This window comes from Coloeus monedula (assembly GCF_965178545.1).
Source record: "Coloeus monedula genome assembly, chromosome: 10".
Classification (NCBI taxonomy): Eukaryota; Metazoa; Chordata; class Aves; order Passeriformes; family Corvidae; genus Coloeus; species Coloeus monedula.
Genome location: NC_138790.1, coordinates 22,739,607 through 22,752,069, shown reverse-complemented (window position 1 = coordinate 22,752,069; position 12,463 = coordinate 22,739,607). Strand labels below are relative to the sequence as shown.

Below are 12,463 nucleotides of genomic sequence, written 5' to 3'. Positions count from 1 at the left end.
AAATGTGAATACCTCTGCTTCTCAGCAGAATGGGAGGAAACCAAGGAAAATCTGGATCATGCTAAGCTTTTCTTTTCACCACAAAAATGGTAACTTAAACCTGTTGCATCAAATTATTTATAATTCCCAACACTAAGGCCGTTTTTTTTTTCTTCTTCAGCATTACAGAGCAAGCCTGGCAATATCACAGGAGGAGGAACAGTACTACTGAGCCTTTCCAAACACATCAAATGTATAAGTTACATATAAAAAATTCTACAAAGCCCATCAAAATATGGGCAAATTGGGGTTTAATCCCTCTGTTGCTTTGTGTTCAGCATGGCACAGGGCTCATGGTGCTGTCAGGGCTACTGGAGACCATTTGGGGGATTTCTGTGCTGCAGAAGGACCAGGGGCTCGGTGGTGTTGCATTTGATCGTGGGGATGTTGGGTGGGATGGGGCACGGGAGCCTCCAGGCTGACTGAAGCTTTCCTGGCTGGACGGGACCAGGGCCCCATTTCACATTAATCCAACTCTGTTTGGAGCCATCTGCTATTTCAGGTCATCATTTCACTCCTCCTGACTCCCACTGCTGCAGGGGCATTAGCATGGGGACAAAAGCTGCTCAAGCACCTATTCTAAACCCATTCAAGCTCAAACCCACTAAAAATCACACCCAAAATGATACTGTTGCAATCAGCTAAATTTTATTCAGGAATGCTGGTGCTGAAAACCAGAATTTTCGTTTTCTACTTCTGCATTGTTGTCATGGGTGGTGGGATCAGATAGTCCAGTCTTAAAAATGCCAGAGAAGCACAAAAGTATTTGAATGAAAATGCCAAACAAGTCACTCTCCCTGAGCTAAATACCTACCACGAGGGTTTCTTTACACACAGAAACTTCTGTTAAAGCCATAATCTTCTAATAATTATTTAAACTATTGTGAAATCTGCCTAAAACATGTTTTATTCATCCCTGTTTGCACCAGTGTGAGGAAAAATGGCTTTAATGAGGGAAGTTAAGATGTTGCCTTTTTTGCAACAATGCCAGCCATCGAATTGGTGAGGTGACTTGAGAAAATCAGCTTCCAAAAGGGAATAGCAAGGGTCCATACTGGTAGGGATTGAGCTGCTTTGCCAAGAGTGGGACTGGTGGTATTTCAAGCAGAAGGAAGAGTTTGTGGGAAGGAATGAGCAGACTGTGTCCACAGCAAAAGTAAAGTCCCAATACTAAAAGAACTGAGGAACACTGAGATTTTGACATGAAGAGAGCTGAGAAAGGAAAAGATATGGTAGAAAACTAAAATATACTCAGGCACTAAAAGGCAGACAGAGCCTGGTCAGCAAACCATGTGCACAGCCAGCGCTGGATGCCATTATGGCACTGCCCCACTGAAAAATAAACTGAGGAAAATGAGGGCCAGATATAAAGGGCAGAGAGAGATGAGACTCACAAAAAAATGGAAGAAGCCAGGAAAAAGGAAGTTTTTCACAAGGCTGAACAAGGATTCCAGCTAACTCCAAGGGTTTGGAACAACGTGGAGAACAGCAGCACAAGTTATGAGAGAAGGAGAACAGGGATGAAGGAAGTAAAGAGAAGGGCACAGCCCAGGGTCAGCAGGTAGACAAAAATGCAATTTTGAGACCAGAGATATACAAACAAATAATAAAAAAGGCCTCCTTCACATCATCTGAACTAGGGGGAAAATGGTAAAATACTGCTCTCTGTGCAAGAGAGGAGGTGTGTTTCAAAGGCAAGGCACTGAACACATCACTGCTCAGCCCAGCCATCAACAGCATTTTGCTCTGCAGGTACAGAGGGTTTGGTGGGGTCATTTCTGGGTTTAGCATTAAAGAAAGACTGAAAAATCGTTTTCTCTCCTCCTTGCTAACTGCTCATTTGGCTGCCTACACATGTAGATATTCCAAACAAGTGGGTGCCAAGTTAAGACTGGAAAGAAAAATCACTTTTTCTGTGTTTGCAAGCAAATTTTGCCTTATTTGAAGGTTAACGCTATATCAGTACTTATACTTCACCTTTACAGGATATTTTCTGTAAATGCAGTGATGCTGAAGCTTTCCCATCCCCAAACTTCCATTGTCCCCTCCAGGAGAGTTTCACATTTTTTTGCACAAAATCAACATTACTACCATGGTTTTGAAATGCTGTGACCACAAATCTCTTAAAAAACATTAATACTCAGATTTATTTTTTAGTAAAACACCCGTGTAGCAAATAGCTACACTTGTGGAAAGCCCATCAGCCACATGAGGCCATTTCAAGAAGATAGGAAGGTTCCTTTTGGAAATCCTGAGCAGCTCCACGCCGTGCTTCCAGCCCAGCCCATTCTGTGTGTGCTGCCAATACACTTCATCAAGTTAAGACTAAGAACAACACTTTGGGAAACCCACTATACACCAGAGCCCTTTACGCCATAGGCTGCACCTGATGAAATGTTATGCTTTTTGTGGGCTCTTTTACTTCTTTCCACACTAAACACGAGGTCTATGCTTTAAAAGGAAGGGCCACTTAACATTTGTATTTCTTTCCTGATCTAATGAGTATTGTATGCGCCAAAGTTTGTGCGATCACATAAAGTCAGGCAGGATTATGACAACCTCTGTCCTCACTCCCGTGTGTGCCACCTACCATTCAGCCAGGAAACATGAGGGCTGTCACAACAATAAAGCTCCATATTAATACTCTCTGGGGTAGGAATACCCTATTAGCCAATTACTGCTTTCTTTTTTTGCTTCCAAATAAGTATACTTCTGTATGTGTCTGACGAACACATCCTGAGCTGCAGGTTCTAGCAAACAAAATTTGGGCTTCTCTTTGGTTGCTCAAATTTTGTGATGTCTTTATTAGACCAAGTGCCCAGACTGCAATGCTATTGTTAAACATCAAACCTCAATGCTGTGTCCTCTGAAGTGCATGCATTCAGCTGGGTTAATAAGCATCTTGCCATACCCCAAATCCTGTGTTCATTTGCTTCTGTTTAATGAGGACCATCTTCTCCTGCCCACATGTATGCTCGTCTCTCCAGTGCTTGTTGAGCCATCAAGACACACCTTTGTTTCATTTAGTATGCAATTTTCACCTCTGACCCAAGAAACTAGTCTTAGGCTTCCTGAACTTTATTGCCTGTTAATAGACTGCTGGCTCTCTTTTCAGCAGTCATAGAAATGGTGGAGAGACATTTAATTGAAAAGAGGGACAAAGCTAGAGCCTGAAAGGCAAAGTCAGTAGGGTTTTAGACAAAAAAAAAAAAAAAATCCAGCAATAATATGTTTGAGGAGGTTTGGATATTCTTTACAAGTTCGTGGCTCTTTACACAAATAAGAAAGACATCATTGATTTAATTATCTTCCCAGGGAACAATGGTGTAATACTCTGAATGGTGCTAAATGATTGATCTGGTAATTCATCTTCTGCTAACAGCTATCTATGCATTTTGTTTCTCTCCAGTCCTCAGCCCGATGACATTAGCAGCAATGTCACGGAGCAGTGCTGGGCTTTCATAAAACACCCACAGATGCTCTTTCCTGCCAGTGTTTAGGACACATGGTTATAATTTTGTCTGTATTTCTTTGTTGTAGATTACTTTTAACTACATCTGTTCAATTAAAACAGAAAAAAGAAAGACACAGCTAGAGCCCATCAGCTTTATATCAGAAGAAGCCTTTTAATGAAATAGAGAGATTTAATTTTGTAAGTGTTCTGATGAGTGCGAGATGCCTTTATGTTTTTCCTGAAGTTCTGTTTGGTGAATAGTTAGGAAAGGACATTATTACAGCATAAGGATATTATTGTACACAGAAAGGCATTATTAAAAGTGATTTATTGTTCCAGGTTAGGAAACTTATAGGAAAAGTCTGATAATATATTAAACTTGTTTATTATGGACTTCATATAATTTTTGAATAATGCCGCTTTTTCTTTTGACAAGAGCAATAAACTCTGCTGATACAGACATACGCTGATTATCCCAAGTCAACTGTGTTGCTTAAAGAAACATGCCCAAACAATCAGCTTCTGACAGCTGCATCTCTTGTTATTTACAATAGCCATCACAGTAATAACTCACCATTTCTATATTAATAAGGCAGTGAAATTTATTATGATGGTATTGAAAAGTTATTAAGTACTGCATCCCAAGTGACAAAGTACCACAGCACTGTCACTATCCAAAAGCAGTTGCCCATCCATCACAAAGCTTTCCAGATGGTCCTGCATCTTTATCGCTCCCAGGTTGGTGACATCACCTGTTCACCCTCTCAAAATTGATGATGAAAGCAAACAGATCTATCTTACTTACATTTACCAAATCAATTTAATTTTACAGGCCGTGGCTTAGTGACATATTGACTGTTTTCCTTAATGGCATCTACTGTACTTAATGCAAAGAACTCATCTTTGAATCCTGGCTTGCATAATGTGGCATTTCATAATAAATTTTTTATAACATATTTATTTAATGGGAAGAAATATGATTGTTTGTCAGTTCTATTAGATGCAATTATTATTCTCTTCAGTTTAATATTTTTTATTTTTCTTTCTGATGTTGTCTTTCTTAATGGCTAAATTCAATTTACCAGTTTTGTCTTCTAAAAGGAAGTCTGGCATATCTCATTTATTTTTCTTTGTAATTTGATAATCTCAAATCTAGTCCAGCAGCAGCTTTTGTCTCTATTAATTTAATGCTCTTACCTGCTTGGACAGAATATGGCTGAACTCAAAACTTACCTTGGTGGTGTTTAAATAAATAAAAATCTCTTTGTTCTGAAGAGAACTACAAATTCCTGAAACATCCTCTTGGTTCTGCTCCGAAGAAGGTAACAAAACTTCCTTCTCCCCTTCCTACTTCTGAGTCCACTTGACCCTTATGGTTTCACTCTGTTTCCCTCAGGAGTTAATGCTCCTCCTGATTAAATTAAAACCTCAGTGGCTTTGTGGGCAATACACACACAGACCTACAGAGAGGTTTCTGTGGCTTTAGACCATGCCATGGAATGTGCAATTTCCTGCCCTCAAGGTCAAGGACATGGTGGAGCATCCACTGTGGGTGGAGAAATAGTCAATTCTACACAAACCATTCCAGGTTTCATTGAGACAAAAGCTTTTGTGAGATTTTACAGCTGCGCCATGACAACAGCTGCTCAGCCTCCTGCACTGGCTAAAAACCTCCTCCTGATGCTGTTGCCACGTTGATCTTAGGTTGGCTCAGAGACTCACCAGTCCCATGAGCACAGCCACAGTGCCAGAGCTGGCTCAGGACAGGGGTGAGTGGCACCTCCCTTCCAGCACCCACTGCAGCCCCTCAGCTCCCCTGTGTGATATTGATCTGAAGGTTTTCTGAGAGCAGCTTCCCTGGCCGGCCCAGGAGGGAGCTTTGCAGATCTTGTGCTCCCCTTCCAGCATGCAGCAGCTTTGCCTGACCAAGAGAAGGTTGTGGTCTTTATCCAAAAGAACAAAGCATCACATCCCACCAACCCCATGCAAGACTGCTTAATCATATCAATCAAAGAATTAGAGGAATTGAAGAGTGGAAGTAGGGAATAATAAAGAAAGACAACACAGACCAACACTGAATGATCCCTCTTGTCCTCACCCTCTTCCATCCACACAAAACAACCCAAAGGACCAACAGATCCCCTTTTCTGTCAATACATTTAATTCAAACTGAATGACAAGTCCACCTGCTCATATCTTGTTATTCAAGGACCTAATATTTGCTCATTTGCAATTATAAACCTCCAGGCAGGCAGAAAGCTGGTGATAAGCCCAGGGAGCTGGCTGGGGTATGGTGCTGACATCCACTCTGAAGGCAACGCTCTGCTCGTGAAGCAGCATCTGCCTGCGTTGCCACAGGTCTCCTATTGCTGCAGCAGAGTCTGACTCGGGCACAGCCTCACCACAAGACCCAGATGCAAACAACAGAAGAATTCAGACTGGTAACCCTTGCAGCAATGTCCTTTTTGTACACAGCTCTGGAGGGGCCATCTCAAGCACCCTCATGCACACTCACCCCAGGCAAGACATTCGGCATGAACTGCATCCCGTGTGCACCGAACACCGTGTCCCTTACAGAGAGCTTAACACGGCAGCTAAGCACGTGCTTAACTCAAACACCTGGGTAATCCTGTTGATGATAAGCTTGTGCCTAAGTGCTTTATTGGATCTCAGCCAGAGTGCTCTATGCCTTGCAAAGCTGAGCTCCAAATGGGATAAAACATCACCTATGTGCTGAAGACAAGGTAAGGATGTCACCCCCACCTGCAGCTGCCAGCAGTGGATGATCGGTTGATCTGGGGGAGAACACGCTCTCTGCGAGACTAGGTTGGTCTTGTTTTGATCAAAAAGCAGTCCCACCTCCCACTATAAAACAAATCATTCCTTTTTAATTCCAAATAACAGAATAACCCACATCCTTGTTTCTGCTTTTGCTTCAATAATAATTTTGCAAAAATCCCTGGAGTCTCTATACTGCTGAAATCCATATGCAAGGAGAAAATACAGGCAAGGAATCTGTATTATACTTCCCTGCTTTCCAACCACCTGGCTGAGTGTGGTGCTGTTTTGCACGTTAATGCTGTTGAAAACAATTCAAGAAAAAGCCAAGATTTAGTCTGTAAAAGTCACAGACCAGTGGCAGTGTGAAAGTGTCAGACAACAGCAGAAAATCAAGAGGTTTTTTATTTAACACTAGGACACACTCCATATCCCAAAGAATAATATTCACAAGTGATGAAGTCTTTGTTCCTTCTATTTCTCCTTTCTCAAAAAACCCCATTATCTGCTGGTGTCTCCCAGAGTGATTTTCCTGACTATGAGGGAGTTATTTCCCTCAACACTGTCACTGTTTATTAAGAGTAGCTTAACTCAAGTTTTAAGATGTGTGAATTCCACATGAAGTTATTTAGAAAACAAGACTTTTTGTTCTGTTTGTATTAAAAACAGAACAAACAACAACCAAAAAATTCTGCTTTCAACATTCTGACATAGATTCTTCCAAAGGAGGACCCAAAAGTAGGGGCTAACTTCTGTACGTAGGAATTGGTCAGTAACTCCCACTGATTGCAGTAGAAATTTTTGGATGCTAAGAAAACCAAGCTATTGGTTTAGGTGCTACAACCCAGATTTGGGAGCATATATATTAGATTTCATCTCTAAAAGCCTATACTTTTTTTTTTAAAAGGTATTATTTAATTTTCATAGCAATATATGGTACACCTAGATCCCAGAATCTCAAATAAATTTAATTTTTAAAAATGCCAAAAGACAGGAAAAGAGTGCAGAATTAAAGCTTCAAACTGCAGCTATTCCAGTCCCTACAAACTAGTGGGAAACTTGCACTCCAGAACAATTTTTAGGAAGCTTTGCAATTTTCTCCAAGGACTCACATGAAAAATGTTAGAGGAGACATAAATAAAGAGCCAAATGGCCTCCTAATTTCCATTTAGAAGTAATAGCATCAGCTCAAGCATACTCTACCAAATATGAGTTGTTTTTCAGCCTCACTGGCATGACAGGAAAATATACTCTGCTCTATAAACAGATTATATGCTGCTTTATAAAGCTCTAAAATATTTTTTTACTTCTGTGACAGGTTTGATTTATTGGAGTTTATTGCTCCTGGTTTTGCCCTCCTAGTAAAGAAATAAAAGTTTAGGATCAAAAGAGCTGTGAAGAATTTGTTCTTATGAATGAGACTTTGAGTTTGCTAGAGCAGCAAGAGGCCTGAATTTGGATATTGGCCGTCCCCTGGTCGAAGGTAGGTGCGTGTGCTTTGGCGACCCACTCAAAGGCTTGCTTTGAAATACTCTCCCAGTTGTTTTTCATAGCAGGGCATGAACCATGATGAAATCACTAAATTTGTGTTCCCTTGCTTTTGTTTGAAAAAAATTACTGCCATCCCTTAAAAGCTTGTTTTCTTTGTTGATTAAGCAGCAGTCAATTTTCCCTTTTCCAACAAGCGCCGAGCAGCAGCCTCCCGACCCCCTCGGATATTCGGGCTGCCGGCAAATACTAAAACCCCAGTGACAAACTGCAAAAAAGCTCGACCTTTCCCCTTGTCCGGTGACCCCCTGTTCGATTTGTACTTTAGCTAACCAATACCTGATTAGATAATGCTCAGCTCTAGCCCCACAAAATGAGATAAAATTCAAATTTATGGCTTTTCATTTAAACTGATCTACAGCACTCTAATCATGACCCGAGCACGACGATATCACAACAAATTCTCTTTGTCCCAGAGTGTGTTTTATGGTTGAACTGTATTAATGGACACAATAGACATTGTTTTCCTGGACTTGCTCTGACAGAACTCTGTACTGATCCCATAGGGAGTCTTGCTATAGGGGAACTTTGGAACAGGCTCCATGAAATTCCTCAGTCTCCTGCAGAAAATTTTTCTTTATCATCTACTGCCTGGCTGCAGAATTTAACAGCAGCAGTTCCTCCAGCTTCCACTTCTCTCCCAGTTGCCACAGGCTAATCCCAGTATCAACTCAGATGGATGCCACAAAAACTGGAAGTCAGAAGTGTCCCACAGCTCTAAATACCCAAAACTATGATAACCCTTTCCAAAAATGTAGTTACAGTCCAAATTTGTGTGTTAACTGTAAACTCTTCTCTCCAATGTGAATGTAGGCTTTGGGGTTAAAATTTTCTAGTGTAAGACTGTAGACTACCTAGCAATCCTAAACAATTGGAAAAAAGGAGCAAATGTTTTGTGACAGAATGGATAATATATGCAGTATCAGAAAAAGGCTGAGGAAGCTGTTCATCTTTCCTACCAAAACTATTTCAATGTTTATGTTTTCCTCAAAAAAATTCTCCATCATCTTTGAAAGCCAAACACTACTGGACATTCAGCGTTCTACCTTAAACTCAGACAAAATGAAAATATTTATTTTTCCAATAACTTGATCATTCTCTCTGCAGCCACAGGGGAATCTACTCAAGAGGTAAGTACACAAATAGTAGCAATGGTGCAACCCCACTATGCATTTCTTGGAGAACTACACACAAGAGGTGAAGAAACAAGTGAGCCTGGACATAGCAAAACACTTTCTTTGGCCTGTGGGACCAGGAGCAGCATGAACAGGTTGGGACATCCCTCCTTCTGAAGCCACCAGACACAGCTGACCTCCATAGTACCATGAATTATTCTAGGAATTACAGGTAATCAAACCTAAGAGAGTACTGTGCCACATTCCACATCAATGCAATTCGCTCATCAAACAAGTATCATTATGGAAAGATTTTAAAACCTCTCATACTACAAGGTCACCTAAAACCTGCACCCAGCACCACACAGAATCTTTGGTTTTATCCTTCTTCCATTTAAGATTTAAATGAAATTTCACCTGGATTATTAACAACAGCAGAATGAATTCCCATTTGTTGGCACCTGGCTGGACATACACCTTGTTGCCCAAAAGTGCCCATTTAAGCAGAAAACAGCAACACCATAATCACTTAGATTCCTAAGACCATACTTAAACCTCAATAAATTATACTTTCCCTCACCATCCCATGCTGCCTTTAGCACTGCCTGAGCCCACACACCAGTATCAGCTTCTTTCCCCCTTTAATATCCAAAACATGAGCCAAGGAAGTGGTGGATTCCTGAGGAGTGTGATGATGAGCATCTGGGGTGGAAGGTGCATCAGTGAAGTCATCTCCAGCACTACCAGGTTCCTCCACATCCCTCCTCTAGCCCTAACCATCACTATGTGCCATTTTACTCACTGTGCAAACTCTGGTAACCAGCATTTCTTTGTCTCCCTTCAACAACAGTAAATGTATTTAATTCACTTGGAAAAGTACTCAGTTTCAAGTTCCTCTGAGCATCACAGAATACTTCTGGGTGAGTGACCAAATTGCAGCAGGACTTGACTGTTGATTTTGTGTGATTTTGCTCCAATACTTTTCAATAGCTTGCCCCAGCTGTCCCAAATAAATAACACTATTCAAATGGTACAAGTCCTGCAGCTTGAAAGGGATTCAGGCTGCCAGCTGGGCTTCCAGCACTATCAAGATATTCATTTCTTGCCTGGCTATCACAGACCCCAAAATCTTAAATATTTCAAGCAGGAAAACCAGTCTCTAATATCATAGCATATTGCCAGCATCTAAGGGTGTGAAAATCTAGATGGGTTTCCCTCAGTCTTAGTTAGGTTATCCTACCCTACTCCACTTGAGTGTCCAGTCTAAAATACCTTAAAATTTTGGAATATGTTAAACCTGCAAGTAGAGCCATTTATCAACAGTTCTGCTTTAATTTCTGCTATCAATATTTGAGCTTAATTGTGGTGTGGTTAAAGGTCAGATTTTATGGTTTCCTGGTGCCTTTTTCAAATAATAAGGATTTCTCACCAGCAATTACATTGCATCACAGTCTGCTAACTCAGGAGAGTGCTGCCAAGTCTATGACTTCTCCTGACACTATTCTGTCACATTGTCACAGGTCTCACAAGAGTTTAAACAGCTGGATGGAAAGTTCGGAGTGAACTGCCCTAGTGTTTACGAATAGTTAAGAGCAAATCAAGTTTCCATTTTCCACCATATCTGCAAGGCGCTGCTCCACAGTGAAACTCCATTTTTCCTGGGAAAATGAACTCCCATCTCTCCAGAGGTCAGCCATGCCCCTGGAGAGCCATGCAAACTCTGCACGGCTCCCCTTATCAGAAACCAAAGGAAACGTACAGATGGAAAGCCAAGATTGCGCTCTGTTCCTACAGCACATTGTTAAAACAATGAATAAAACCATACAGGAACATTTGTTACATCATAACACAACAGCAGCACCACTTGATGTTTGAATCCCTGACCTGACCATGGACCAGGAGCTCAGACAGATCCACAGTGATAACACAGTGAGGAAAATGTTGCTCCTGAAGGCAGAGAAAGCAAGATCCAACACCTCTACTTGCCAAAGGAGTCCATGAGCTCCTTCATGAAAAGCAGCATTTCCCAAAGCATCTGCAGAAGTAACATGAGCCACACCACTGTGTGTGCTGGGTATGACACCAGCATCCAAACCTGCTTCACCAAAAGAATGGCAAAATTCCTGTTAAGTTAAATGGAAGCAGGATCAACCCCCCAGCTTTTGAAGCCCCCAGTAGCACAAGGTTGTTCAATAGCAATTTTAGCCACACAACACCTGATTTTAGGGCTATTTTGGTATTTGTTGACAGAACATGGCAATTCACAACCCTGAAAGCAGCACCCAGTTTAATTTCAAACCTATTATGCAGCGATTTTGCAAATCCCTCAACCAGAGACATAATGCAGGACCATCCAAGACCTGATTAAAAATGATATAGAAATGTTCCAACAACACAACTTTTCCTCACTTTCTTCAAAAGAAGCATCACCTGCCAATATCCACCCAGACAGATTTCATGCATGAAGAGCAATATTAATTTGACTTTTTTCTTTTTCAATTTACACTCATCTCCATCCAGAAAACCCCAAAAGGCCCCAAAGCAGTTTGAGCACATAAATATGCTTTGGCTGCCACAGGATAAGACTCAAATTCTGCAAATATTTCTGTGTTTACAGATACACAAGAACTCAACAGACCGAAAGAACATACAGCATCTTACCTCCCAACCGTAACTGGGATCTTTCAGGTGTGGCCGCTGCTCTCCTACAAAAGGGCCAAATTTTTCCCCTGCTTCAATCTTCCTTTTGGTCCATATCCCTAATCCTGCTCCAGGAATGTTGGATTCTCGGAGCTCAAACTCTGAAGGAATGGGAATGTCATCAGGAATGTATATTGGAGCCTTGTAAGGGGAGCTCTCCTTGGGTGTGAAAGCTTCGCTGGAGGTTGCCGGAGATGACGGCTCTTGGATGCTGATGGATGTTGGACACTGGACATTTGCAGTCTCTCCATCAGTTTCTGGCGCTTCCCGCAAGGGAAGTTCTGGAAAGCTCTCGTACAAACATTCATCACCTGGAAAAGAAAGCCAAACAGTAGGATTTGAAACACTCTGACAGAGTCTGCACATGAAACCCTTTCAGCCTGCACATGGAATAGAAGGGACACTTTGGGAGACCTCATCAATCACTAATCCTGCTGCAGAGCCTCAGTGTGGACAGAGCTGAGCCTTTTCTCTAGTGTAGGCCTGGGGGTAACACAGTGTTTCTCAATATTCCTGACATCAAAAGTGGTTTGCATCACTGAGCACAGGCGAGGGAATTGCAGACAGATGTAAAGGCAGGCACGCCCCATTGTCCAGTCGGGTCTGGATACAGCGCTGCGCCTCGCACACGCTTTGAAATTACAATTGAAAGCCAGCATTATATGTTACAACTGAAATCTAAGAGAAGTGAAAAGCAGGAAAGCTTCACTGGTCTTTCAGAGAGACAGACTGAACCTAAAGTAGTCAAAATTAAGTTTGATGGCCTCCAATTAGTCTTTGGAGAGAGGATCCAGCCTACCACATAACTCTTGGCAAGAGCTTCAGTTGA

The 12,463-nt window shown here is 41.6% G+C and overlaps 1 protein-coding gene across 2 annotated transcripts in view; it reads right to left on the bottom strand.

Annotated features, from left to right (window-relative positions):
* MECOM (MDS1 and EVI1 complex locus) overlaps positions 1-12,463 on the bottom strand; it is a 327,541-nt gene that overhangs the window by 169,903 nt on the left and 145,175 nt on the right. For both annotated transcript variants that reach the window (XM_082287795.1, XM_082287796.1), the window contains exon 2: positions 11,596-11,945. In XM_082287795.1, coding sequence (XP_082143921.1) covers positions 11,596-11,945 — 350 coding nt within the window. The remainder of the gene's footprint in view (positions 1-11,595; positions 11,946-12,463) is intronic.